Source organism: Corvus brachyrhynchos, unplaced genomic scaffold (genome assembly GCF_000691975.1).
Source record: "Corvus brachyrhynchos isolate BGI_N302 unplaced genomic scaffold, ASM69197v1 scaffold7, whole genome shotgun sequence".
Classification (NCBI taxonomy): domain Eukaryota; kingdom Metazoa; phylum Chordata; class Aves; order Passeriformes; family Corvidae; genus Corvus; species Corvus brachyrhynchos.
In genome coordinates this window covers 3069762-3096209 of record NW_008239054.1, presented here as the reverse complement: position 1 = coordinate 3096209, position 26448 = coordinate 3069762, and the positions used below count along the sequence as shown (strand labels likewise).

The window sequence follows — 26448 nt, the reverse complement described above, 5'->3', positions numbered from 1 at the left end:
GTGAACTCAATCTGTTTAATATCCTCAGGATTACTAAATGTTTCAGCAAAGCTCGAGTTCTCAAAACCACCTAGTAGGTGTTATCAGCCAACAGATTGGATTTTGAATGTAACTTCCTATCTACTGATGGATCCTGCTAGGTATTTTTGAAGTCTGGCTGTGAATAAAATTTTTTGCAGCTGTTAAGTGTAAAAGTGCCCTGAAGCCATAAAACTGTGTTCTTCAAGGGATTTAGTTTCCCTCTATGCTTTTCAATTTTTATTTTTATTTTGGTGGTAGTAGTAACAGTAGTAAACAGTTAAGAAATGCGGACTGACAAAGCCCTGATTGGGAATCACATCATATGTCAGGTGACACATGGTATTGCTGAAGAGTGTATTTACCACTGGTGTTTGCTACACAGTCCCGAGGCAGTGACGTTGCAGGCTCTCTGTACAGCTGAGAGGCTCCAGGAGCAGAGCTGTCACAGACACAAAGCTGTTAAGGGCGTCAGTCGCTGAAAAGCTCAGCACTTGCATCTCCGGCTGGGCTCAGTGGAGTTGGCAAGTGTTCTGCTCCTAGGAAAAAAAATACCAGAGCGTGAGCATGTAAGTGGAAAGTGACACCTTAATTATGTTAATGTTTCGGCATTTTTTTCCTTCAAAATTACTGAATCTGAATATTACACTACCACTGTGATTTAAAAAAAATCACACACAGCTTTATCGCTAGTTTGATGAGACCAGGTATTCCCTTCGTGTTTTGACATGAACAGAAACATAACAAAGCATGCAATAGAATGGGAAGTGTTTTGGAATGAAAAGTATGCAATGAGAGGAAGTTTCAAAGTAAACTCTTCTAAAACAGAAGGTGCATTGATGATTGTTTTTAGTAGAAACTTTACTTCCTATATGTGCTTTAAAATCAAGAGAAGCAGCTTTAGTTAAGCTGGTTCAGTCATAACATTCCTGAATGTCAGAATTCTGTACCACAATCCTACACTGCTCCTGCAAATTTGTTTATCTGACTTCTGCTGTAAAATCTGGTTTGAATTTACTGGGGCCAGGAGTAGGAAGATGGGGTGGTAACTTAAAGCATTGACACAAGTGCATTCTGCAACATGCTTAGAAACTTGCAAACTATCATTATCTTTGTAGGGGTAATGGAATTAAATGTTTCTGGTCATCCCAAGAACTTTATATTTTTAACTTCTCAATTGATTGATTTCAGCTGAGTTGGGAGAGTGTGAGCACCCTGAGCACACACCAGAGCTCGTGTCTGAATTCAGGTTTGCACCAAACCAGACCGAAGCAATGGAATTTGACATTTTTCAGAAATGGTTTTTTTGTGCAGGTAGAGTACCTGTGTGGGAGTGGGGTCTCTAGCAACAGGTTTGCTTCTCTTCCAAAGTCAAATCCCTTCAACAGGCATGAAGTGGGGATTATGTTTGTCAGTGTAGAAGTATTATAAAAATGATTTGAGCCCTCTCCTTCTCTAGAAATAGCAAGGAGTAATTTAGGGAAGGTTGGTGGGGTGAGTTTTAATTTTTTATTGGTTTTTCTTTAGATTATTTTTAATAACTTAAGGAGTCAGGTCTTCTTCCTGTTTATGTTGGAAGTAAATCTCTTTCTTTCTCTCCTTCTTTCATTCAAACATAAATTTTGTGTTCAGGATGGTAGCAAACTAATTTCCTGTCATTTGTTAATAAATGTGGTACATTTCAGTGATGCTGTGTTACCTGAACTTTCATCCTTATTGGCAATTTTAGACCTTTTTCCATTTTCAGTCTTCTGATTTATTTTCATTTGGAGGGAAGAGGGTAAAAACATAAGCTAAGCTTGAAATACCATTTAGTGTCGTTAAGATTGAGGACACAAAGAAAAGGTTAGGGGAAGGAACTTGAAAGCATTTTAAGTGGACAAAAATCTTTTACCACGAAGTATGAATTTTATTTCATAGGGGAAAGAGCCCAGCGCAGGCTGAATTGTGCTACTTGAACAAAGCTAAATGGCTTGAAATGTATGGTGTAGATATGCATGTAGTTAAGGTAAGATTCATGTGATTTTTTATTTTATCAGTGTGAGATCCCTGCCCTGGTGTGGGTCAGTCCCTGAGGGGTGTCCTTGTTTTGGTGTGGATTGCCCTGTGGGCCATGGTCCCTCAGAAATACTTCCCACCTGTAGCACTCCTTCCAAAGGTGCTTCTCCATGCTCCCACAGTGTCCCTTTCCACATGCTTTTTCCTATGTCCCTCAGTTTCTTCCTGTTGTGTCTCCTTCCCCTGGCAGGAGCTCCCTGCTCTTAAACGCGGGTGAGCTGAGGTGTGGGCTCCCCTGGGTACAGTGTTGGTGTGGGTCCATCTCCATGGATCTCAGAGCCACTTGGAGCAGCGCATGGCCTCCTCCCACAGAGGGCACCCTGCAGCCTCCTGTTGCCAAAATGTGCCACTTTGCACCCAGTACAGATGCATATTCTTCTGCTCTGTAAAGTTAAAAAAATATGCCAACCTCATTGTTTAGTTTAAGACCTATGGATTTTGCAGTCCTACTGTAGTAAGATTTACACTGCTAATGGCGGATTGATTATTCTCTACTTGCTTGCAGGGAAGAGATGGTTGTGAATATGCTCTTGGACTGACACCAACAGGCATATTGATCTTTGAAGGAGCCAACAAAATAGGCTTATTCTTTTGGTAATCTGCTTTTGTGTTATATTCCTTTTTGTTAAAATGCTTAAATCTTTCTCGTTTGCATAATGGGATCTTAGCTGTATTTTGTAATTTTTAATTGAATCTACAAAGTTTAAAATCTGAAGGTTAAATCTGAAGGTAGATTGGCCTGGTTAGAAGTACCACTCTTAAACGTGAAATAGTTGTTGAAATAAAATTCTTTTAATAGTCTGTTAATCTCGTTCTTTTTGCTTCTTGTGTTTAGGCCTAAAATCACAAAAATGGACTTTAAAAAGAGCAAATTAACGCTTGTGGTTGTAGAAGATGATGAACAGGTAACTTCTTTCCCTTATTTGGGCCTGATCCAACAAAGTGTGGTGTGTGCTCAGGCTGGTAAGAACACAAGGGAAGCTCAGCACACTGTTGGTACAGGCTGTGTTTCTCCTACCAAGGACAATAACTAATATCATGCATGCCAACTTCCAAAGCTTTTGTTTCTGCATTTAGGGCAGAGAGCAAGAGCACACATTTGTTTTCCGGTTAGACAGTGCCAAAACGTGCAAACACTTGTGGAAGTGTGCAGTGGAGCACCATGCCTTCTTCAGATTGCGAGCCCCAGCAAACAGTAAATCTAGTAGATCCGACTTCATAAGGCTGGGATCACGCTTCAGATTCAGGTATTTAGCGAAGTAACAGCACTGTATTTATCTTTGTACAAAGGAGCAGGTACAGCTTCCAGCAGAAGGCAGTAGTTTACTTTGTTTATTTCTGTATTTTAAGTGGGAGGACAGAATATCAAGCAACACATGGGACAAGATTACGCAGAACTAGTACATTTGAAAGAAGGCCCAGCAAGAGATACCCTTCTCGAAGGCATTCCACTTATAAGGGTAAGTGTTTTCATACATGTGGTCACTGAATCTGTCATGCAGGTGTCCCATTAACTCCTATAAATGTCACATTATAATCAGGACATCTGTTCCACATTATAAAAAGAAAAATATGTCAGATCACCTAAAAAATCAGAATGTACATGGTTTTTTCTTTGCCAGAGTTTGTTGTTCCCATCTTCTGTTTTTATCTACAATTAATTCTTCCACCCCCATCTATGGAGGAGGTACCTATGGTTTCTTTTGTTGCTCTATTGAGGAGGAAGGAAGAGTTTCAGAAAACCCAGTAAGGGGAAGCATGTAATGTTTTTTTGAAGAATTGCTAGTGTCCTGTGGAGTGGAGCAGTGTCCAAAAGCCTCACTGACTTGCTTATCTAGCCAGACAATTTTAGGGTTATTGAGCAGTCTCATTATGCAGTTGTTGCTGCTTTCCTGACTGTAATGATATGTTATTCACCTATCCACACTCTGACCTTAACTAACTTGCCCTGGGAATTGAGATGTACTGAATTTAAATGGAATGACAAGGAATTGATTTCCCTTGTGGTTTTGTAATTTGTCCTTAAAAACTTGAGCTGATATTTTTGTTCCATGTAGAAAAGCCTAGGAAGGAACACTGCAAGACAATCCCCTTCAAATTTTGTATTGCTTGAGCCTGCAGGTATAGTTGCCATATGGAGCAGGGTGAGCTGACATTCCCTTAGAATGTCTTTGCACTCGTTTGCATTCCCAGAATATAAACCACAGTTCCATGAACATAGTTTCTTGTGGTATTATGGGGACATTTTTATTTCTCATTTACAGTGGGGGGAGAAAGGGTAACAAGCATGCATGCTTTCTAGAGGGTGTATCTCTTTCCCCTGGTTCCTTCCTTAGTACATGGATGGAGCCTGTTTAACTGAAATGCAAATTTATTAAATTTGTGAGATGCTGTTATGTGAGACATGAGAGTCAACTATATAGTGTGGGTTATTTTATTATTATTATTAAAGAATGAATTCTTTACATTTGATTCCTACCATAACGGGATCTGACAGACATGCATGGCATGCCCTGTGTCTCAGTGCCTCTGTACTGATGTCTGTGAGATGGAGGGAGACGAGAGCAAGTGTGGCTTCTGCTTAATTATATTCTCTGTCCATTGCAGCCAGTCAGAACTTTTCATACCCAGGTGATCTCCCTCTAGAGAGCTCAACAGCATGTTTGTTAAGTTAATGCAAAAACTCCCTGTAGATTATTATCTTTCATGCATCTTTTGGCCATTAAGGCCTGTACCTAAATGCAGCCCACAAGGGTGGGATTCTCTCCTAGCTCTGTTGCTTTTGAGACTTTTGCAGTGTCTCATTAACTTTGTGCATTCAGCAGGCACTTGGATTTTCACTGTATCACTGAGAAGCTTTTCAGTGCTCTTGAAGCACGCACTGTCATAAAAAAGAGACAATACATCCCAGTTACTCAGCTGCCTTCTTTGCCATTCTTTCCAGCCTGTCCAAAGCACAGGCCAAGACCTTGTTGCTCAAGATTACTCAGTGCCTCCCAGGATTCCCAACTAATGGGCTGCTTTGGCTGCCATTGTTCCCTGTAATAAGACACAGGCCATTACCAGCTTTGTGAATACTCTGGTTTCAGTACGATATTGAAAATTTCTGCAAGGTGTAGTTTCTGATTTCCAAGGGACTCAATGGTACTGACATGGTACTACAGTAAGGTAAGAAAAGAAGTGGTCTGGTTATGCAGAACATACTCTGCCAAAAGTCCTTTTGTGGCATTTGGGAAGAATATGCTTGTCTGCTGTCATCTCTGAAGGGCTTTAACTCTTGCAGGACCAGAGGGAGGTTTGTCTGCCCTGTACTTTGACATGCACAGGATTGTTAGAAAGCACTGGGCTGCACTTGAAATTCAGACACTTTTGTGCAAATATGACTGTGTGAGGATTCACTTTAGCCATAGTGTAACACCCCAATAACAAGAACTGCAAAATGGCTGATATTTCACTTGTCTTAAGGTTTTGTGTTTGTTTCTTTTTAAGCAAACAATCCTGTGAAAGCAGCACAACTGTGGTAAGTGACTGCCCAAGTTCTCTCTACCTCTCAGTTGCTGTTCTTGGGCTAAAAGGATTCTGAAGACAATCTGAATTAGGATTTGTAGAAACAGATTCTCTGGTGTGGGATGAATTGCTTTGGCATGTCTCATTATGCATCACCAGATTCTTCTTGGGGAATGCCTGTTTCTATTGTTTAATCTATTTGTTTTTATTCTTTTTATATTTGAAATCAGACTAAAGTAAAACATACTTCCTTTTTGCTCACTGCTATTATGCTAGCTTATCAAGCATAATTTGTTCCTGTTTTTTAAATGTAAGGTGAAGAAAAAATTTTTACACCCCTCTTTTATGTGTTAACTGCTGTGGTGTATATCTTGAATAAAATAATGATGTCCTTAAGAATATGAATTTTACTTCTCTCTTATACTTCCCTGAACTAAAAAACATTGTGACATAGATGTATTGATTACATAAAAGCAATTTTTTTTTCTCTCTTAGTGCTAAAAATACTCCTGAAGTCCATAACTACCAGGTAAGAGCATAACAGTTACAGAGGAAAATGTTGCCATTTTTGTATTTAGTGGTAAATATTTTTGCTCTTTATAATTTGTACAGCTGTTTTGCTCCCCTTTCCTTACTCTGGGGTGAGATTTTCTGATGTGTCAGAAATAAACAGCACCAGATTGGGGTTAAGGAGAAAGTGGAGGGACTCTTTTCTCTTTTTCCCCCTGTTCTTGGATGCTCTGCAAGCTGAGCTCACTCTATTTGCCATCTTCTTTCCCTTCCCTTTCCTTTCTGTGAAAGTTAAAGCCTTTGGGACTGTGAATGTGATGGGCCCCAGGAGACTGCTCCATGAGCAAGCTTTTGTCTAGAGCAGCCTCTCACATTGGATGATCGTGACAATTTCAAAGTTGCAATTATCTCCCTCATCACAACACTTACAGAGTTCATTGCTGGTCAAATGCTTGTTGGGGTTTTTTTTTTATGCACTCCAGGGAAAACATTACCTGGTTTCCATCTGTGCTACTTGACAGTTAGTGGTACTGAGAAAGCAAGCTTCCAAACTCTGTATGTGCATGAGAACTTAGTCTTAGCACTTTTTATTAAAACTCTCACTAGTGGTTTTGTTTTACTGTTTCTCTTCAAGGTCTTGTGGCTATGAGAGGGAAGTGCTGTCACCAAAGAGAGGTGACCTTCTGAAGCCTGCTGTTATAACAGTAACCTTTCTTACTCTCCACCTTTGATCAAAGTTGACTTTTTTTTTATGTGCCAGGTTGTCTGTCAAACAGGAGAGCAATTTTCTTTGCCTTTTCCCATGAGTGTGTCCTAATGAGTAGGCTCATCACCAAGAGGCTTCACGTATGTGCTCAATGACATGGGAGAAGGTCTGAAGCAGTAGGATTTCTAGGGTACACTGGGAACATATTCCTCATGACCCCAGGAAAATAAAAGGTTAAAGTTAATAGGGAGCTTTTATGTGTTTTCTTTAACCAGGTTCAATGTTTTCATTTGCAGCCACAGTATCATCCTAATATTCATCCTGCTCAGCCCCACTGGCATCCACACACACCTGTGAATGTAAGGTAAGCAATCTTCGCTTTGTGAAAAAAAGATGATTACTTCTTTCTTTATCTGACTTGGTATGAAGCTTTGGTGGCCGTATTGGGCAATTCTCTGCACAGAAAAAGCAAAGGGAAGTAAGAGCTATGGGATATAGGGACAGTATTAAATAACTTCTGTTTAAATTTTGCTTTGGAATATGAATTTTTTTTTCTAGTTGATTTCTAATTCAAAATTTGAAATACAGTGTTAGTGATTTCCTGTAGGGAGTATGTTGGATAGAGAGATGCTCAGTAGCTTCCCTAAATCTCATTGCAAATTGATCGGTATTTGTTTGCATTTAATTTCCTAAGGCAAAGAGGAAGCTCATTTTAGTGTAAAATTAAGTTATTAATGTCAGAGTCTTGCAGTGGAGCACTGTTTTCATCTTTTGCAGAAATATATATGGAAAAATGACAAATACGTGGAACAATTTATCAAGCACTTTACAGATAATTAGTAGAATTATAACACTGAGTTTTTGAGAACTGTTTCACAAAAATATTCCTGCAAGGGCTGTTGTGCTATCTTTTTACATTCTTTTTTGTTTGTAGCTAGTGATGAGAGACATTGAGTGAAAAGAAATTTTGGAAAAAATTCAGTCCCATTAAAACCAGCTTGGTGGAATGCACGGTAGAGGCATGTACCTGCTGGTAGATACGTGTATATATGTGTACACATGATAAAAACCAGCCACTTTTTTATCCTAATAAAAAGTAACCTTTTTAGATGACTCAGTCTTTTAGAGAAATAATTACCATCTTCAGGAAAAAATACCAATACCCTAATCTTTGTTTCGCCTTATCTAACATTTATATTCTTATATTACAATCGGTAGACTTTGTTTTTAGTGTGGGCAGGCTTTGGGGATGAGGCTGAGCTTAAAATGAATGAAAAGACAATTTGGTCTGAGTTTGAGTCTGAGAATGCAGGAAAAAGGCAAGTATCTTTAATATTAGAAATACTAGGTAGAGAAGCAGACATAGGCATTGTCGTCTCAAAATTCCTTGCACGCAGCAGTAAAGCAGATACTAAATTTATGCTAGAAGCAGAAGACTTGAAGTTGGGTAATGAACTTTGCCTGTATTTCAGGCTCAGGAGTCTTCCTGATTTTAGGGTTTGCTTATCCAGTTTATTATGAGTGCTTTAAAATGTACAATTTCACATTATGAAAGAGTGGTTGCCAAGAGAGCTTAATGATTTTATAAATCATTTGAGGTTTTGCTGAAATTTTTCTAAGGATTCCATCACTTACGATACCAGTCTGTGACATTTTAAAGCCAAATAGTTCACCCTGGAGCAGAATGATATTGAAATAAGCACAATAATGTATTGTAGTGTGTGTAGACAAGCTCCCCCTCCAGCCCCTCCACTGCCTGGGCAAAGACTAAGGTCAGTGAAATATGAACAATGGCTTTTTTAATATCAAGTCTTGTAAGGCTAAAAAAAAAAAAAAAGCCATACTTAAAAGCTCAGTCATAAAGCTTGGTAGAAAAGGTGCTCAGAATTTTTGTGCCATTCAGGTAGAAGCATTTAAATGTGCGGTTAAAGTGGAAGTTTCAAGTTATTCTAACTTGGAGTCAAAGTGAAAGAATTGGACATTTAAGGTCTTGGATAGCTTGATTTGAAAAAGCCTAATCCATTCAACTGTGAATTTGAGATCACAGCTAGAGATGCATAAAATTCTTTCTGCTGGGCATGAAAGAATTTTATGCAATACATGATATATATATAGATAGATAGATAGAGCTTTTGTTAAATAATTTGTGAAATAGTATTTGGAATTGTCTCAGTTTTCTTAGTAAAATTCTTTCAGTGAAATTTCTTGCAGATTCTTTCAGTGAAATTGTTTGCAGTTAGCTTAATATTTAACCTGTTAACTCCAATTAACAGTTGTCATTATATAACTTAAGAGTATATCCACAAAAAGGTAAAATCTAAACCTTGCCTGTGTTTCTGCTACTATAAAAAAATTTACCAGAATCATAGAATGTCTTGGGTTGGAAGAGACCTTTAAGATCATCTGGTTCCAACCCCCTGCCATGGGCAGGGACACCTTCCACTAGACCAGGTGACCCAAAGCCCCATCCAACCTGGCTTTGAACACTTCCAGGGATGGAGCATCCACAGCTTCTCTGTGCAACCCGTTTCAGTGCCTCACCACCCTCACAGAAAAGAATTTCTTCCGTATATATAATAATTGCAGCTTCAATTTGGTAATAAGGTAATGTTCAATATTGTGGTTTCCTACATAGTGTTCAAAATTGTTGTTTCATTTATTCCCCTCTCCGCTGCAATGATTCAGGGGACACTGTAGGAATGGTTGAAGTTAATATCTCTAAGCAGCAATAAGTAATGAACAAGTAAGGAAAAAGGTATTTTCCTTGTAGTACTTCAAGTCTCAGAGAATTACCTGTACTAACTGTAGACTGGGGGTGTTCTTAAGAAAATGCAACTGTGTAAATTACAGGCTGCTTTAGTGTTAATTAACTGCACCAGTGCCAAAGGAATGGCAGCAGCTACAGAAGAGCAATTTTCATTCATAATAGGATTGCCTTTCTTAACCCCTTGCACTTTAAGGATGTACTTTCATGAGCTCAATGTTTTGCATGATATGTTCTATTTTACTTGTTTGTTGTACAAATTTAGTTTTCCTGTAGCCTCCTCCTCCCTCCCCACCACCCCTCTGGGATTCCAGAGCATTGATGTACTACGCTTGTCTAGAACATTGAAAACAGAGAGGGTTTTTAATGACTGAGCTCTGGTTGAAAGCCTTTTGAAATCAGCTAAAAGATTCCCAGTTGTTTCAGTGGCTTCTGCGTCGGAGCTGTAGGTCTGTCCCCATTTCCTTCCCGCGCTGTAGCTCCGTGTGCATGCTTAGCACTTGCGGGGTGAGCTCATGTTACTGTGTAGCACTCCTAAGTTGACTTCCATTCCTCACTAACCAATAACTGTGCAAATGGTGCAGGCCACCCTATCACGATGACAGGCCCTATTGGAAACCCCCCACAAGTGGAGAGGACAGCAATTTACGGTATATCCAGGAACAGAACCAGAAGAATTTAGGAGGAGTCCAAAGCATGGTGTACCAAGATAAACTCATGACGACACTCTGAAAAAGAGCCATCTTCATTTCACCTGCCATCTTAGACATCATTGCATTCCATGGTCCTTGTCTGTCTGCAGTATGTTCAAAGTGTATTGTGCATAAAGTGTGTGTCTTCGTATGTACATCCATCCTTGTTTAGTGTTCGTGGACATTCTTGGGAAAAGTGTTTTCCATATCTTTGTAAAAAAAAAAATTTTGAAAAACCTTTTTCAATTCTGGTAAGAATTTTCAGTGCCCCGAGACCAGAAATTTTCTGGGGATTTACATTCTACCCAAGTTCCAAGTCTGTGACCCTCTGCCTGCTGTTGAAGATCAGACATTTGTGCCTTAGTTATTTTTATTACCTTGTTTATTTGGAGTCAAATTAATAGATGAAGTTTAAGAACCTTGTTTTTTAGTTGGCATACAAATAGGAGATTGCAGGGAGGAAAAAACAGTATTCATACTGGCAATCAAATTGGCTTGTGGGCCACCAACAAAGGGAGCCTACTGAGGCAGTCATAGGTTTGGATGTCATTTGTTTCTAGTTTTTGTGTTCTGCAGAAAAAAATAGAGGTGCTTACCTAACTTTGACAACAAGTATAGGGCAAGAACACTGTAATAAATTTCACACAGTATGTATATTTTTTTTTTTTTACTTACTAATTATATTGATAGCATTCCCCAAAACCATACCTGCTGCTATAAAGGCAAGAATGTTAAAAATTAATCCTTGCTAAAAGGGTGCTGCTGTCATCTTATTTTTAATGTGATTATGGAAATGAACTTGCTAATTACATGAAACTACCTACCGATAACTTTTGTCTGAGTGGGCTCAAAAACACAGCATATAATCAGTACATTAAAAAAAGGGGACATTCCAGTGGAATAGCTCTATTTTTTTTGAAGTTAGATATTTGCGAAGTTGAATGTATATTTTACAGACCTAGGACTTTGAATGAGACTGGCTGGTATTTTGATCACTTGCAGACTTTTTTGTTATCTTTAAACCAAAAATCACAGTGCCATCTTCACTCGTGCATTTGTTAGGCCTTACATTTGTGGTCTCTCTGAAGTTGTTGGAATGAATGAATCTTCATTTGGAATGTTTTCAAAATGAAGTAGTTTTTAACTTGATTTTGATAAATACACATTTCTAAATGGCTATAATGAATTTTTTCAGAGCAAATTTGGTAGTTTATAACTTTTTGTGAAATACATTTGTTTACAAATGCTATCTTTTATTATTTGTTTTGATCTTTCCTGTATGTGCTAAGTACAAATAAAAAATGTCAACCTTGTTGATCTGGTTATGATGCATTATTTATTTTTGAAAGATTTTGGGGGAGTGTGTATATATATGCTTGTACCTGATTTCCCCCGTAGTTACTAGTGCTGTGGTGGATCGAAGTTTCCAGTACAATCTGTAGAGAGGGGAAGACAATAAAGCAATTGTGCACTGAGATGTGAAAATGCCAGAGTAAATCTAAGGTGTGTAATCACAGAAGCTGACTTTGGTTTTCCCAGACCAGTCGTCCTCTATTTCAGCAACATTTTATTTAAGAAAGGAAGAAAGAGAAACTTTGTTGGAGCCACTGGAACAAAAGTCTAGTTTAGCTGCTGCTCTGGAAGCATTCTGGAGGAGGGTTTTTTGAATACTCGCATTGGTGCTTTATTATTTACACACCTACATTCATAATACAGTATCTTTCTTGTCATACAACCTTGTCAGCTTCCCTGTGGTTTGTTGCCAGTGTTCCACCTCATCCTGTGTTGTTATGTGTGGTTTGGTTTGTTGCTGAAGGGGCACTGAAGGAGGGATCCATTCCCTGACAGACTGCAAGAAAAGACAGCACAAGGCCTAACTGGGTCCTGTACGTGTTAAAATGCCTCAGGCACACTGGTGAAGAACAACCTGTGGGCCTTGTGTGTTCTGCAGTTCGTGTGTGTCGCCTCGAGGGAAGCACTTATCATTCTGCTTCTCTGGAGAAGGAGCCCACACCTTCTGCACTCCCTTTTCACTTGCTCATCCCTCATCCTCCCTGCTGTCTGCAGAAATCTGAACCAGCCAAGTCACGGAGCGATCAGCTAGGTAAGAAGGCATCAATGTCTCTGTCCTTTCTTCCTATAGGTGTAGTTGACTTCTTGTAGCACATGGGCTAGGATGCACTTGGGAAGAGGGAACATATCTACCTGTGTCCTCTCTGACCCCAGCACTGCTGTGACCTGTGCAGCTTACATCACCTGAACAAAGGTGGATATGGGTGGTCTCTGTCTGGACAGGGTTGTATAAAAGAGTTGCTTTAAAGATAAAAAAGCACATTGGGATTTTTTTTTTCCTAAAAGTAGCACAGACGTAACTCACAACAGTTTGTTTTTAACAAGTAATACAGGTCTTGTGATGCTAAGATTACAATTTTTTGTTTGAAGCAACACAAAACACTGCATCTGAAACCAGATTACATTAGGGAAGGGAGAGAGAAGAAAAGTGGAAAATGTTTGGTTAAGTCTGTTGTTAAACATAACAGCAACTTTTGTTTAAACTATTGGGAAAGCTCTGGCAATATAAATCAATACTACATCTTAAATTTGTACTGCTATAGGAATCCTCTGGTAGTTTATAGGCACAAACTCAATGTAGGAACTTGATGGCCCTGGTATGTGAGTGTCTATACACTCCTGTGGTACTTTAACTAGGAGCTCCTCATGAGGAAATGCACCGTTTTTACCAAAGATCATGTTACAGAGTCATTCTAAGTCAACACATTTTAAATGTGTTCTAAATATACACAGGGAAGTTTGGTTTTTTTAGAAAAACCTTTTGAAAGTTGCCTAAAGGAGGTACCACCTTCTTAATCCAAATGAAACATGTTCTCAGGGGTACCCATTGAACTGCATGTGCAAACTTTCTCCACCCTGCTCTGAAGTGTGTTCATTGTGTGAAACCTTCTTTTTACAAGTCCAGCATACACTTGGAAACTTCTGTAATCTGATTACAGGTGATAAACACTATCCTTGCATCAGCCTGGGGGGGTTGGAGGGGAAGTGTGAGTGTAGTGATAGGCAGTGGAGAAATTACACTCATCTGAAGTCCAGCATGGAATTGCTTCTTCCATGTGCTGGAGAATTAATTGATACAACCTGGCCGAGGGTATCTTTTGATCATCTCTCTGCACACCTTCCTCCTGTATTTAATAAAGCTGGAAACCAGTTCTTCCCTGGCAGGGCTCAAGCCTGGCTCTGCACTCTGTGTAGTTGGATTTGGAGGGGGATTACCTTATAATAACTGTAATCCTATGTCCTCTCCCCCAGGAACTGCTGGGGGAATTGAAAAGCTGGTGACACTGTGACACCACATCTGTAACACCAGCTGAAATATATCACTTTTCAGCCCCAGCCAGGCCCTGCCATGCAAACGAATGACTAATATTGAATACTGAAATATGATACCTGAAATACAATACTGAAAGTGTTGTCATTTTCAATATATTGTTTTAGTGTGGGCTTTTTCTTCAAACTTTCATTTTCAGCTATTTTTCTCTAGCTGATGTGAGTCACAGGCAAAGTGAACAAAGGGATCAGGTTTTATAATGCATTTCTAAAGCTGGCAGTCAGGGGTTTGTATGCTTAAAGGAAAGAATTAAGTCCTTCTGCATGCATTTATCATTGAACTCATATGCAAACTGACCAAGAGGAGGATTTTTTTCTCACACTGTGGATGGCAACAAAGCATATATTATGGCCTGGTGATGTAAACTGCGATTTTCTATTCCACTGGATGAGCGCTGCAGAAGATGTCTCTTCAACCTGCAAGAGAAAGAATGTCAGAGCAAGTAATTTTGAAAATGGAACTTCAGGTGCTGGCAAGGAATGAGCAGGGGAACATCAAAGGCAGCAGGGGAAAAATGAAACCGAGTATGTCACCTCCTTCTCAGGCATCAAAGTTGGCGAGATAGGGCTCTCTGAGAGAGAGGAGAAAGACAGTTCAGCACTGCAATCAACTCTTTCAGAGGAGGAATCTTTTCAGTTTGTGTATCAAGCAGGCAGGCTTCTTCTACCTGTCTCAAAGGAGAGAAGTTTTGATGCACATCCATCTAACCTGACACGCCAGATCTCTGGAAAGACTGTTGGCAGTGAGTGGTTTTCCTATTACTCTGCAGCAGAGAACCAAGGAAAACAGCCCTGTATGGGGAATGCTGTCATTGCAGCTTTCCTAATAGCAGCTAAAGAGACTGCTGGAGCCAGAGCTGCTACAGACCAGTATTAATGGACATAAATTAGGAAATGTGGTTTTTTTAGTTGACCTCAGCCTCTGTGTGTTGTGCTTTGAAAGGGCACTGATCTACCAGGATCCTGGCTTCTTTGTTAAGATAGAAGTTTCATGTGCTAGCCATGAAACCTCGAGAACCAGCTTGCACTAACTCTCTGCACCGTACCCAAACCTGTGCTACATTGTGAGGATGGAGATTTTGAACTGTTTCAGAATAAATACTTTTTCCTACATTACAGTCAAACTGCACACGCTTGGAAATTCACAGTACTTTTCTGCTCCCACGTTTCAGTGTCAAAGAGCCTGCAGGAAAATCAGTCCTTCCTCAGCAGGCACATAGAAAGATGCAGCTTTTGGAAAAAAACAATCTTGGTCAAATCAGATCAGACAAAAACATGTAAAGAGGTGGGCCATACTTTTCTGTCTGCCTCCTGCAGTACATGGCAAAGCAGTGTGTGGTGATCACGAAGACCTTGTTCGGCTTCCCTTGTTTTCTACATACTGATGAACCTTGAAGTGACTGGCCAAAGTTTCCCTTCCTCAGTGTACATGCTGTTGCTCTTATTGCCACTGAATCACCAAAATAACCCACAACAAACAAACAAAAAAAAACCCCAACAGATAATTCAGTTGGAGTTCTTCCATTGATATGAATCATTTCCAGTAATAAAGCTGCAGACTAAATGCTGCTCTCAAGCACTTAGCAATGACTGTTTCATGACTGTACTTTAAAGAAAAACAACTTTCTAAGAGCCTATTTCACAAGTGTTAATCTGAATTTAATTGTAAAGTTCACGTCAGGCCTCCCCGTGCACTGCCCCCTGCAGATATGAGTATCTTGCTACAGAAAATACTAGCATGTCAGTAATAACTTGTGTATCGCTTTTAATTTCTGCATGTGATATACTTGGTTTTGAACAGGAAGAAAAGATTTTTTTTTTTTAAAAATCTCTATCTTCCATCCAGCTTTCCTAAAGATGGTGATTTTTTTTCCCCTTCAGTTAGAATCTTGGCAGACTTGGCACACAGATTGGTGGAGATAAGAAGTGCCACCAGCCTGATCCAATGTTACTACTTTGTGTTATGTGGTTTTTGCATAACAGCTTTCTAATGACTGTGGGATGCTCCTTTGGGTTTGGGGGCACCAGGTCTTCCATGATCTGTTGCCTGTATCTCTTCAGGAGAAATCTAGTCGCTAACAGAAGAAGCATTCATGATGACTGCCTCAATCATCACACCCTCTCAGAACTGACGAATCTGCCAGTTTAAGACAAATGTTGAGGTGAGGCTATGGGAACCAGTGGAAGTGCCCCTAGGGTTCTGTTTTCAAATTGCCACCACAATTATATTTCTACCATGAATGTACTATCTTTTGAATTTGTAATGTGCTTGATTTTTTTTTCTTTTCCATTTTCATCTTACTCTTTCTTTTCTTCTTCCCTTTCCTCTTCCTTTTCCTTTCATAGCACTAGTAGTATGACCTTTAAAACAAGCAGCAAAATCTGCAGCTCATCATATGAAAGATGGTGTTTTGAATTACACAACAGCAGATGTTTCATACAGGAACAGTTTTGAAAACCTGTAGTTCCTGGCTTACCAATGTCTTATGTTGATGGATTATAAAAAACACTATTTCTTTTTTTTTTTTTTTAATGAAGGCAATGAAAAACATCTTCTACTTTCCGAGTGACAACAAAAATGAAAGAAGTAGCCACACCTAATTAGAAGTAGGAAGTACTGATCTAATGCAATTAAACTCCGGATAAGAAGCTAATTATTTATAAGTTACTTTTTCCTCCCTAAACCCGTAACATTCTGTGCTGGAGTTATAATCACAGTAGTTCACCTGCCATTACCAATTTCTGCAATTTTGTCTTCCTTAGAGAAGTAGAAATACAAATCATTAATGAATCTCCAGTGCTCTCTAAATTGTGTAATTGCATAGTAATGAACTCAGTACCTAAACAGATGACAGAGTGGCTGTTTCTTTTCATCTCCAGGGCCCAAGGCCCTGAAGATTAAGGCCTTGATGGCAAGCAGCAGAGCCAGCATCATGGTGCCTCCAAGCTGAGTCTTTCTCATCAGTAGGAATACAGAAGTCAAACAGGAAGGAAGAGCTCAGAAAAAAATGGGCCAGGGAGACAAAAAGCTCAAAGTAGAGGGTTTAGGAGAAGCAGAGGTTTACAGTGTTATGTGCAAAAGAAAGGAACTAGAAAATGAAAAGCAGTGGATTCTGCTAGAAACTCTGAGAATGGAGAAGAGGAATAAAAGAGGCAAGGAAGCTTTGTGATTTCAGTGTCTGTGTCTTCAGCACCTGGGGCTCTCTGAATCAGTAGCAAGGCTGATTTGAAGCAAACTTCAAGGAACTTGAATGTAAAATTGGATGCTGCTTCTGTATCAAAATTTTGAGCCCAGGAGGCCTTTGTTTGTTACTATTCATTTTCAGTTTCAATGGTTGCATTTAATGTGTGTGTCTCATTCTCAATTTCTGACTTAAAAAAAAAAAAAATCTGTGAAAATGGCTTTAAAGGTAAAATGAACAGTTTCCTGCTGTAAGTCAGATGAGTTGCCCAAGTATTGAAGTGAGAACCTGCCCAGAGATAGGGCAGAGGTTGAAAGTTTGTAATTAAGAGAGCCCTTGCTGTGCTAAATGATTGATTTTGTACTACTTTTACCTGTTAGTACTGTCTTTTAAAAGGGCAAAAATCTATAACCTAAAAAGAAGTCATTTGTGTGGCAATGGAGTCGGTCGTGTTCACACTGGCCTTTAAAGTTATGGCAAATTACTGAAAATTTACAAGACAGCATATTTTTTGTAAAGCAATAGCAGCATTCAGAATCAGAATAATTTAGAAGCATGAAAATTACACAGTTTGATTAATTTCTTTTAAAACAAGTTTTTTTTTCCCAAGGAATTTCATCTTAGTAAGGACAGAGACAGAAAGGAGATTTTGTAAGATGGGAGCATATTGTTAAGGGAAGCCAAATCCCATGGATTGGCTTCAAGGCTAAAGGGATTACACCTTTCTAATCTGCTAGATGCAAGGCTGCTGTAATTCCTGGCTTCACGGCCCAGGATGAGATGCTGAGCCTTCGTTCCAGAGATGCAAATGCTCACAGAGCACCCACTCTGGAGCCAGCCTTGCCAAGCACAGGAGCTGAAGGGCAGCACCTTGAGCAGCACCTGCATACACAAACAGCAGCTCACAAATGTGGGGCAGCACACAGAGCTCCATCCTCGATGCATACACCTCCACAGAAAACAGGACTGCAATTGAGGAGATGCCCTGGACTGTCGTGATCGGAGCTTGACCAGCCAAGCTGACTGACCAGCAGTTTGCTTAGGGCTGGTCACTTTTCTCACCTTTCTCACGTGCATCCTGATGCACATGAATCCTCCTCTTGCCTTTCTCTTGTCTCCTTGCAGTTACTCCTGCTTTTTCCCTGCATTGCTCCCGGTTTTGCTAAATCCATACTCAAATTTCCCAAGGCTATCTCTGTAGTTTGGGCCTTACAGAGTTACTGATACAGTTTCCTAGACAGTGCTGATCTTGTCACATTGTTCTCACCCAAGAGACCCTGATACTCCCCCTTCAGAGCTCTGTGATGTTCGGCCATTGCTCATGGAGCCCTACCATAAGTACCTGTGAATTCCAGCAATCCTCTGGACATCCTTTATAACATTTTTAGCTGCTTCTGCCTTCATCTTTTATGTCCAGCAACTTCTTCTGTCACATCCTGTGATTTCTCATGTTCTTCTCTTTTAACTAAGCCTCAGGCCTGTGCCTGCTTCTCTCTGCAACCTTTGGCAGCAATGTGATACTAAGCACAGTAGAGATGAGACAGGAATGTGCTTAGCTCACAGGACCTGAGTTATTTAATGGGTTAAGTGGTGGGAAAAGCTGTACCATGGCTAACAATCCAAGATTAGCTGCAGGCTGCTTCAGAGGCTTCAGTTCCTTGCTTAGTTTTGCTCCTGTTTTAACCTGAGCTAGCTTGCTTAGATTAGGCACCCCAAGCCGTTTTATTTCCTAAGGACAGGAATACATTGCCTCTGTCTGAAAGGGGAAGGCAGCAGACTTGAGGGAGGATCTTGTTGGTCTTAGAAAATTTTATGTCTGCTTTTCAGAGTTTTCTCATCTACAAGGACATCTGGGACAATGAATTTTTTTGACAGGTGATTAAATATCATTAGCTATTGTTACTGTTAATTAAAACCATTTGTAAATGAAAAAAAGCAAGCTTAGTTCCCCAGTGGGCATATTTTGCATGACAGTTTTGCAAGACAGTATTTTTTTAATGATCTTTATGCAGATAGGGTGGAATCTATGAGGACAATGTCTTTATCGGGTCAAGATTTGTTCCTTGGTATTTTATTAGAACATGCTTTGCTGCGGGCTTTATTCTTCTTTTGGAGAATTCTAGATTACTCTTGCTTCAAAACTTAGTTCAGCATCTTGTATCCTACAACAGGCTTCTGACACCATTTCTTAATGTATTTTTTCCCCGTTATCTTTTTCTCTTTAATTACAAGGTTTTCTGGGAAAAGGCTGCTGGCTGCCTGCTCTGCTTTCTGAGGTGTCCCTAGGATTGGATGGGGACTGTGGATCATCCCTGGCAGCAGGGAAAGATTTCTGCAACACAGTTTTCCATGCCTTCCCTGAAGGAAGCAAATGGGCCAACTGTGTTTTCCTGATGTCAGAGCTGAGCATGGAAGTGTAAGCGTACTGTTAGCTTTAGTTACACTTCACACAGCTCAGGAAGCCAATTCTGGCCAGCAAAGAGATCTTGGTTACATGGTGCAGGAAAAAAAACTGACATAGGTTTGGTTTTAGTGATTCCAGTCTTCCTTTACTTAGGAATACTCATTGCTTTTACATGTCCCAGTCCTTGGCTGCAAAATAAAAGTTCACCCTTTCTCTGTTATTGCAGTCATCCTGCTGTGGTCTGTGTTCCCTTCTCATGTAATGCTGGGTCAAGTCTTCTGCTTCAGTCCAATAGTCCTGGCCATTAAGTGATACTCACACGTACTGCCTTCTTCCTATCCCCTCATTTCCTCTTCTTTCCTCTTCACAGGGACATTTTCAGAGAATGTAAAATTCCTTCTCTCTCTGTGTCACTTGCCATGCTTTAGCGAAACAAGTGGTATGTGAGATTCTAAATATGATTAATGGAAGTTTGGCTAAAAGTTCATTGTGGTTTATTTGGTTTGTTGGGGTTTTTTTAACTGCTTTTGAAGCATGGGCAGGGAATTAACCTAAAGTCTACCCTCCTTCCTCCCAATAAAGGGAGATAATAAACCCAAAAATGAATGTTTGGCTTAGCACGGCTGTTAAGTCTCCTCTCCCCGGCTGCCACACTGAAGTGTCACAGGGAATGGCTGCTTTCATTACATACACATTAATACACATATGGTAACAGGCACTGCAGCACTTCCCCTGGCTGCCATTTGGGAGCACGTCTGAAGCCCATTTTGATGCTGGAGAAGGTATTGTAGTGATATGGCAATGGGTGATACATCTCCCAGCACATTCAGTACAAAGCCAGCAGTGTGAATCTTTGCTGCCAAAACCTGTGCAAATCACCACCAGGCTTGCTCTGAGCTACAGATGGGGGAGGATCAAGAGTGGTTGCGAAGATGTTTGTGGAAAGTTTGAGGACTTTTAAATACTGGAAAATTGCAGTGGTTTGGTGCGGGAGGAATGTTCAAAGCAAATAGAGGTGGCTGTGGCAATTGTTGAAGGTTACTTATCACAACCAGACCTAGAAGCCTGGGATTTTTTTAAAGCACTGTTCAACTATCGTAGGGAAGGTCTAAACTCTTAGAGTCATCCGTGAGGCATGATTGTTTGAGCCTGCTTTCTGCTATTGCCCCTCCAGCCTCCCCATGGAGAGGAGAAAAGAAAGCCCCACCATTTGCTCTCCAAGTGTAACTTCAGACAGGTGGGAGATGCCTAGAGGAAGAGTGGGGAAAGAGGGGCATGGTCAGGGTGCAGGAGTAAGCCTGCCCTGGGACACAGGTGCAAGATGTTTCTGCAGGCCTACACAGTTTTGTTCTACATGAGACTGAGGATGGCAGCTGGGAGGATGGCATGGAAAGGCAATTACGTTTTTTACAAAACCCCTTGTCACTCACCAAAAATGGGAGTCCTTCCATACCAGGCCTGTAATGGATGAGAGAAAAGTCCTGATCAGGTATTGATCTTAGCACATCAGAAAGATTAGGGTGCAGCTCAGGAGGAATGTTTGTGCTAGGTAGGAGTAACATGCCTCACAGCTGAGGTTGTGGGGCTGGAAACCTGGCCAGTTTAGGAAAGGATCTGATGTTCTTGAGGATCATAAGTTAAATATGAGTCAACAATCCCAATATATAGAAAAAGATGTCATGTTCCAGTGTATAAACAGGAGTAGATCCTGTAGGACATGGGAGACAACCCTTCCTCTTCCAGGCCTCAGCTGGAGCGGGTTGTCCAGTTCTGAACACCACATGTTGAAGCAGAGCAGGGGGCAGTTGGGTGGACAGGCATGGCAAGATGTTTCAGAGCTGTAGGGAATGTGTGACCCATGAGGGGCAACTGAGGAATTCAGAGCTCTTCAGACTCTGAGGGGAGATGTAAAGGGCCATTTTCAAAAACGCAGGCTTCTGTAGACAGAAATAACCTCACTGTGTCCGTGATGGATGGGAGAAGAAATAGTGGCTTAAATTGCAGTAAAGGAGACAGAATAAACAAAGAAATAAGTGTAGGCATGCTGAGATGCTGAAATCGATTGTACAGCAGGGTCATGGAGTTTCTGCTAGTGAAGGTGTTGGAGGTTCAGTTCAGGTAACACAGTCCCATTGGTTTTGAAGGCTTTCAAAGACTTTTCTGTTCCCCATTTTCCTATGTCCTCTTAACACTGTTGTGTGTGTGAACTGTACACTAGAGACATGTTTTGATGTCCAGTAGGTGACTGGAGCACATGAAATCTAAGAATGTCTACTGAAAATAGCTTTTTGGGTAAACTGTGAGGAGCGTAAAATTGAGACAGAGGACTAGTAACGTAAATAAAAATTTTAAAATAGGAAAGAAAATTAGTAGATACACATTATTTGCCTTTTTCCTCAGTGTGCTGCCTTTTTGGTCAGAAGGAGGTAATTAATGTGAATTTGAGGCTAAAGGCAGTACTAACCTTCTTGTGAACACTGAGTGGCTTTTTTGAAGGTTCAACTTCCGGAAACTAATCCTCAGGAGTGCTTTTTCCTGAATGAGGGACAAAGAAGAAAGGTTTGCTTCCTTTGCACAATTGCCTGTACCGCCCTGCCTCATTTTCCTTGAAGGACAGGAGGTGTCTGTATAGGAAACAGCTGGAGTTTGCCGAGAAAGCCACGCAGGTAAATAACAGCAGAGAAAGAGGAAACCTGCAGGACAGCCAATTCATGATTAAAAAATAAACCAAAGGTATGATATTGGCATACATAGGGTGGCCAGAAGGCAGGTGCAAGAGAAAGGATGAAAATTGCTACCTGTCCACATAATGCACATAGTCTGAGAGCATTACTTGATATCTGGGGAGCAAGTATGAATTCCTGGAGGTCAGGAGTATGAATACATTTGGAGATGGTCAAAAAGTTGGTTCACTGAAAGTAGTGATTTATTTACATCAATGGATTGGGAAGGATACATGAGCATGTTTTCCATTCAGGTAAGCCAGATAGAAGCAAGCAATAGAAAGCAAAGTTAGTGACAAAAGGATGCATTGAGTGGAAAAGTGTTGAGTCTCTATATTTAGGACAGTGTAAGAACACAAAAGTGAAAAACAGGTGTGATATGAGGTAATAAAAATGCCACCTTGTAGAAACTGCAGTCCAATGTGCCCCTAAAATAGAGTACACAGAAAAGGAATTTGGACTACATGGTATTTTTGTTTGGGTACTGTCAGCTTTTCTAGTTGGCAGGCTCTGGGGCTGCTGCAAGACCTGTTGTTTCTGATTGTTCAGTAACTCCTTGGTAGTGAGGGTATCCGTGCAAATGCCCAACCACACATGCATCGGAAGTGCAACAGTTGGCTGACCCTGAGATGAGTTTGCCTCGACATCTGTCAGTTGCTGTCAGCTCTGGAAGAGTGCAGATGACCACGTGCTTTTACATGGGCCAGCAGCTTGGGATTTCACATCAGAGTGCTCTGCCTCGGTAGTTACACCCTGTCTGGAGCTTTGTGACCTGCTGTCCTCAAGGACTTCAGTGCATAGTTGAACATCAGCTTTGCTGGGCTAGCTCGTTACTTCTTTGATGTAATGGTCTCCCTGCCTTTTACATTTTACATTTTACTCTCCTCTCTGGACAGTCAAGAAATACATCTAGAGAATTTCGTGCACATTTGCCCTCATACCAAAGGGCAATTCAGTTGTCTCATTCAGTTGCTTAGCTTATTTCCATTTCAGCATGGAAGATACCTTGGGCCCATAGCAGTATGAGGAGTCAGTGTAAGGATTTGGTGTGATTCATTTTGAAAAGACCAACTGAAAATCTTCTAAACCAGGCTGCCAGTGGGTGAAATGAAAGAAACTCCCAAGCACGTAGGTTTTGTGTCTTGAAAAAAATTGAATCAGATGGGAAAAAAAAGATGTGCTGAGGCTCCAGCCCCAAACTGATCTTATTTCCCATCAGGGTTTTAACCATGTGAACAAAACCACCTATCCTCTCAGTCAAAAAAAGTCACACCAATCCAAGGCCCTTGAAGGGAAAGTGCAGGAGAGCTGCTACAATTAGTGTGCAATCTCATTAGCCTGTACCATTTTCCCCCTGTAGGCACTTGCTTGATTTGATTTGATTATAGCAGTAAAGATATAGTGTAGTTTGAAAAGACAGACCAGTCCTGGATTATCTGAGCTCACGAAAGCTGTCCCCTGTGGATCAGACACCTATTTGTATTGTTTCCTTAAGGTAGAAAACACATCAGAAGTGCCTTTATTGGCAGTGGTTGCTACATGCTGGAAACCTGCTGAGATTAATATACCCAACATTCCCCTCCCTGCCTTCTGCTTTCAAAAAGTAACCAGCATAAAAGTATTATTCAATTAGTACCCAGTCAGAAACCTCATGTTGTCTGAAGTTGTTACTCAGAAGACAGTGGTTATTAGTGATGTACCAAGCTGTGTGTTTCAGTATAACTTTGGAAATGATACAGATGTGTTTATTTGCAGATGTCTGGTTAATTTTGCTTTGAATCACTAAGTAATCTGCAGAGAACATATCTTAGAACGTATCTTAGGTATAATTTATTCATTGTTCCTTTAATTATTCGGTTTGCCTTCATTTCATATTGTCAGGTTTTCAGCTGCTGTTAGTAACAAAAGAAAACTGAAAACCCATGCATCTGAAGATATAATTTCTTTAGCATATTTCAAATAGGCAGGGGATTCATCTTTAGTTGAAATGAATTGATGTACTGCAACTACTGTCTAATGCACTACTATAGAGTAAGTTAAAACCTTATAAAAATTTTAAGCACTCCTCTGAGGAAAGCACATTCAAGTCCTTTGCAGCATTTATGTAGAGTTATCTCAATCTTTTTTGGTGGCTGGAATAGAGAGAAAATAGCGTTTCTAGAAATTCATCATTATTTCAAACAATAAACTGAAACAGCATCAGTTACAGCTAATGAAGAAAAGCAGCAGTGTCATTTGTTACCTCTGAGTTAGAGATGATGAATTAAAATGTCAATGTGTCCCCATTTGCCATATATTGTAGACTGTTGATAGTTAATCTCCTAACTAAACACATGCAAAAAAAACCCACCAAAACCCAAGCTAGTTATACCAGCACAGGTACAATTCCTTTTTGGCCAAGTGTTATTTCGCATATTGTTACCTGTAAAATGTTTTATTTCTCCATTTTTTCCCCAAGTCAGAATTTTTTCATATACCTGTTTTTCACCATAAGTTTAGAGACCTGAACATTCTCAGGAATGTAGTGTTACTCTGAGACTGTTCCTTGGTCTCTGCTCTTTGGACAATTTCACTTTAAAGGAGTTACTCTTTTCTGCCTGATGACTTTCCTATCCCAGCAAAGATTCTAGCAGAGATTGTGTAGTGTGTAAAATCAAAATTAATTCTGATCTTAAAGTCATACCAACAAGCAGAGGCATCCTTTTTCTTCACAGTGATAGAAAACTCTAAAGATTTGGGATATACCTCATTAAAATTTTTATTTACAAAAAAGCTGTGCATTTTTTCCCAAGAAAGTTTTCACTCTGTCTCTCCCAAAGTACAACTGGTGCTACTGTTTACTGCTCTAATTTGAACTGAATTTATTTTGTAGCTATCCCTTGAACAACAGTGATCTGCACCCGTTCAACATTGAGGAGAATGGTGGCACTCCATATACCACAAAAATGGCTGCAAGGCACCACCACCACCATCGGCATCACCACCACCATGCTAATTACGGTGCCCTTGCTCCCGAGACAAAGGACATTGTTTCTGCAGTTCCAAATCCAACCAGTAAGTCCACTGCAGTGATTGTCATTTCAGTAACTGTGCTGCTTGCAGGTTTGTCTCTGGCAAGGAGGCAAAGGAAAGGAAAGAAAAACAGTGTGCATTTCAGTTTTCCTCCTTGAAAAATGTGCTTCCTGTTATTATTTGCTAGCTTTGTCGCATGTGCAAATGAGACAAGATTTGCAATTTCCTGGCTTTGCTACAGGATTGTGGGATTTGGTGTTAGATGGGTGTTCCACAGCTGAACAAATACCCCATTAGTCTCAGAATCTGTCTCCCTAACCACTTGGCACAGTCTATTTTTCGTTGTTACTCTTCGTATAGTTTCACAAACCTACCCTCATCTGCTATTGCCTTTTGCTGATCTGCCCAGCTGGACTTCAGCCCTCATTGTTTGGATCTTGTTTTCATCTGGGCACAGGCAGCAGAAATTTTGGAGCACTGGACATACAGCATCTTGCTTTTAGTTTGGGTAATGGGAGCAATTACAAGATTTACCTACCAAGACTGGAATATGCTTGCTTTCTTAGTGGAGAAATTCTTGGCTTGTAGAAAGCAAAGAGGGGAGAATCCCGTCCACTCCTGATGCAGTCTTGGGGAGTTTGGGTGGAAGTCTCTGCTGCTGAATGTGTACAGGTATTTTTAAGGGGATGGAGCTTGGCTAAGTATTTATAGGTTTACATAGGAACTAGAAGAGAAACATCCCTGTCATTGAGCAGTCCTACTTCCTGCTCTCCAGATTTACAATCTCTGCACTCTGCAGTGTGTCAGATGTTGAAGCTGTGTAAGAATGTCAGATGATGGGCAAAACAAGATCTGATCTATTATATTCCTTGTCTCTAGGAAACGATGAGTTTTTCCCTTGCCCAGTTTCTGCCTTCATAACTGTAAATCACTCTGAGATAGCTATCCATTATAGAAACTTTCACCCAGGTCAGTTAATCTGTCAATTTTCAAATTCCTGAAACCAGGGTCTTGGACTGTACTGGGTGACCTTGACTGTAGGCTGTCTCACCTCAGCAGTATTGCACAGGCACCTACCTGGACAAGCACTTTAATCAGACTTTGTTTCAGAAGCTCAGAAACACTTTCTTTAATTTTCTTTCCCAAGAGATTTGAGATAGTTTTTCGGAGAGAAGCTAAAGAAATAAAATGCAAGGCATTGTAGACATTTAGGGAAGGAATCCTGAGCAGCAATGTGACTTGCTTGCTGGGGCTTTTAATGAAGCTACTCCCTTAGGAGCGGCCTCCAGAAGATGTGTTGTTTTCCACTGACTGTACACTGCACTCCAGCCTACATTCATGCTGGGAAGCACATGGGGCTGACATGGAGCGTGGCCACCCCCTGCCTGGCACAGCCATATAGGCTCAGAGCAGGCCGCTGGACGCTCCTGTGCCACTGGCAGGTCTTTGCATCTGGGCCCTGCTCTGCAG

At 40.5% G+C, this 26448-nt stretch overlaps 1 protein-coding gene and 1 long non-coding RNA gene across 2 annotated transcripts in view; one reads left to right on the top strand and one right to left on the bottom strand.

The window, feature by feature from the left end:
- Positions 1-26448, top strand: part of EPB41L4B (erythrocyte membrane protein band 4.1 like 4B) — a 172003-nt gene that overhangs the window by 74020 nt on the left and 71535 nt on the right. The window contains exons 8-17 of the mRNA XM_017739074.1: positions 1210-1337; positions 1946-2026; positions 2582-2670; positions 2912-2981; positions 3154-3323; positions 3427-3536; positions 5566-5596; positions 6079-6112; positions 7096-7163; positions 24839-25020. Coding sequence (XP_017594563.1) covers positions 1210-1337; positions 1946-2026; positions 2582-2670; positions 2912-2981; positions 3154-3323; positions 3427-3536; positions 5566-5596; positions 6079-6112; positions 7096-7163; positions 24839-25020 — 963 coding nt within the window. The remainder of the gene's footprint in view (positions 1-1209; positions 1338-1945; positions 2027-2581; positions 2671-2911; positions 2982-3153; positions 3324-3426; positions 3537-5565; positions 5597-6078; positions 6113-7095; positions 7164-24838; positions 25021-26448) is intronic.
- On the bottom strand, positions 12026-24830 carry LOC108447875. The gene is made up of 2 exons (XR_001863576.1): positions 21708-24830; positions 12026-14074 (listed from the first exon to the last, which is right to left on the bottom strand). It is a non-coding gene; the product is annotated as an uncharacterized LOC108447875 (long non-coding RNA).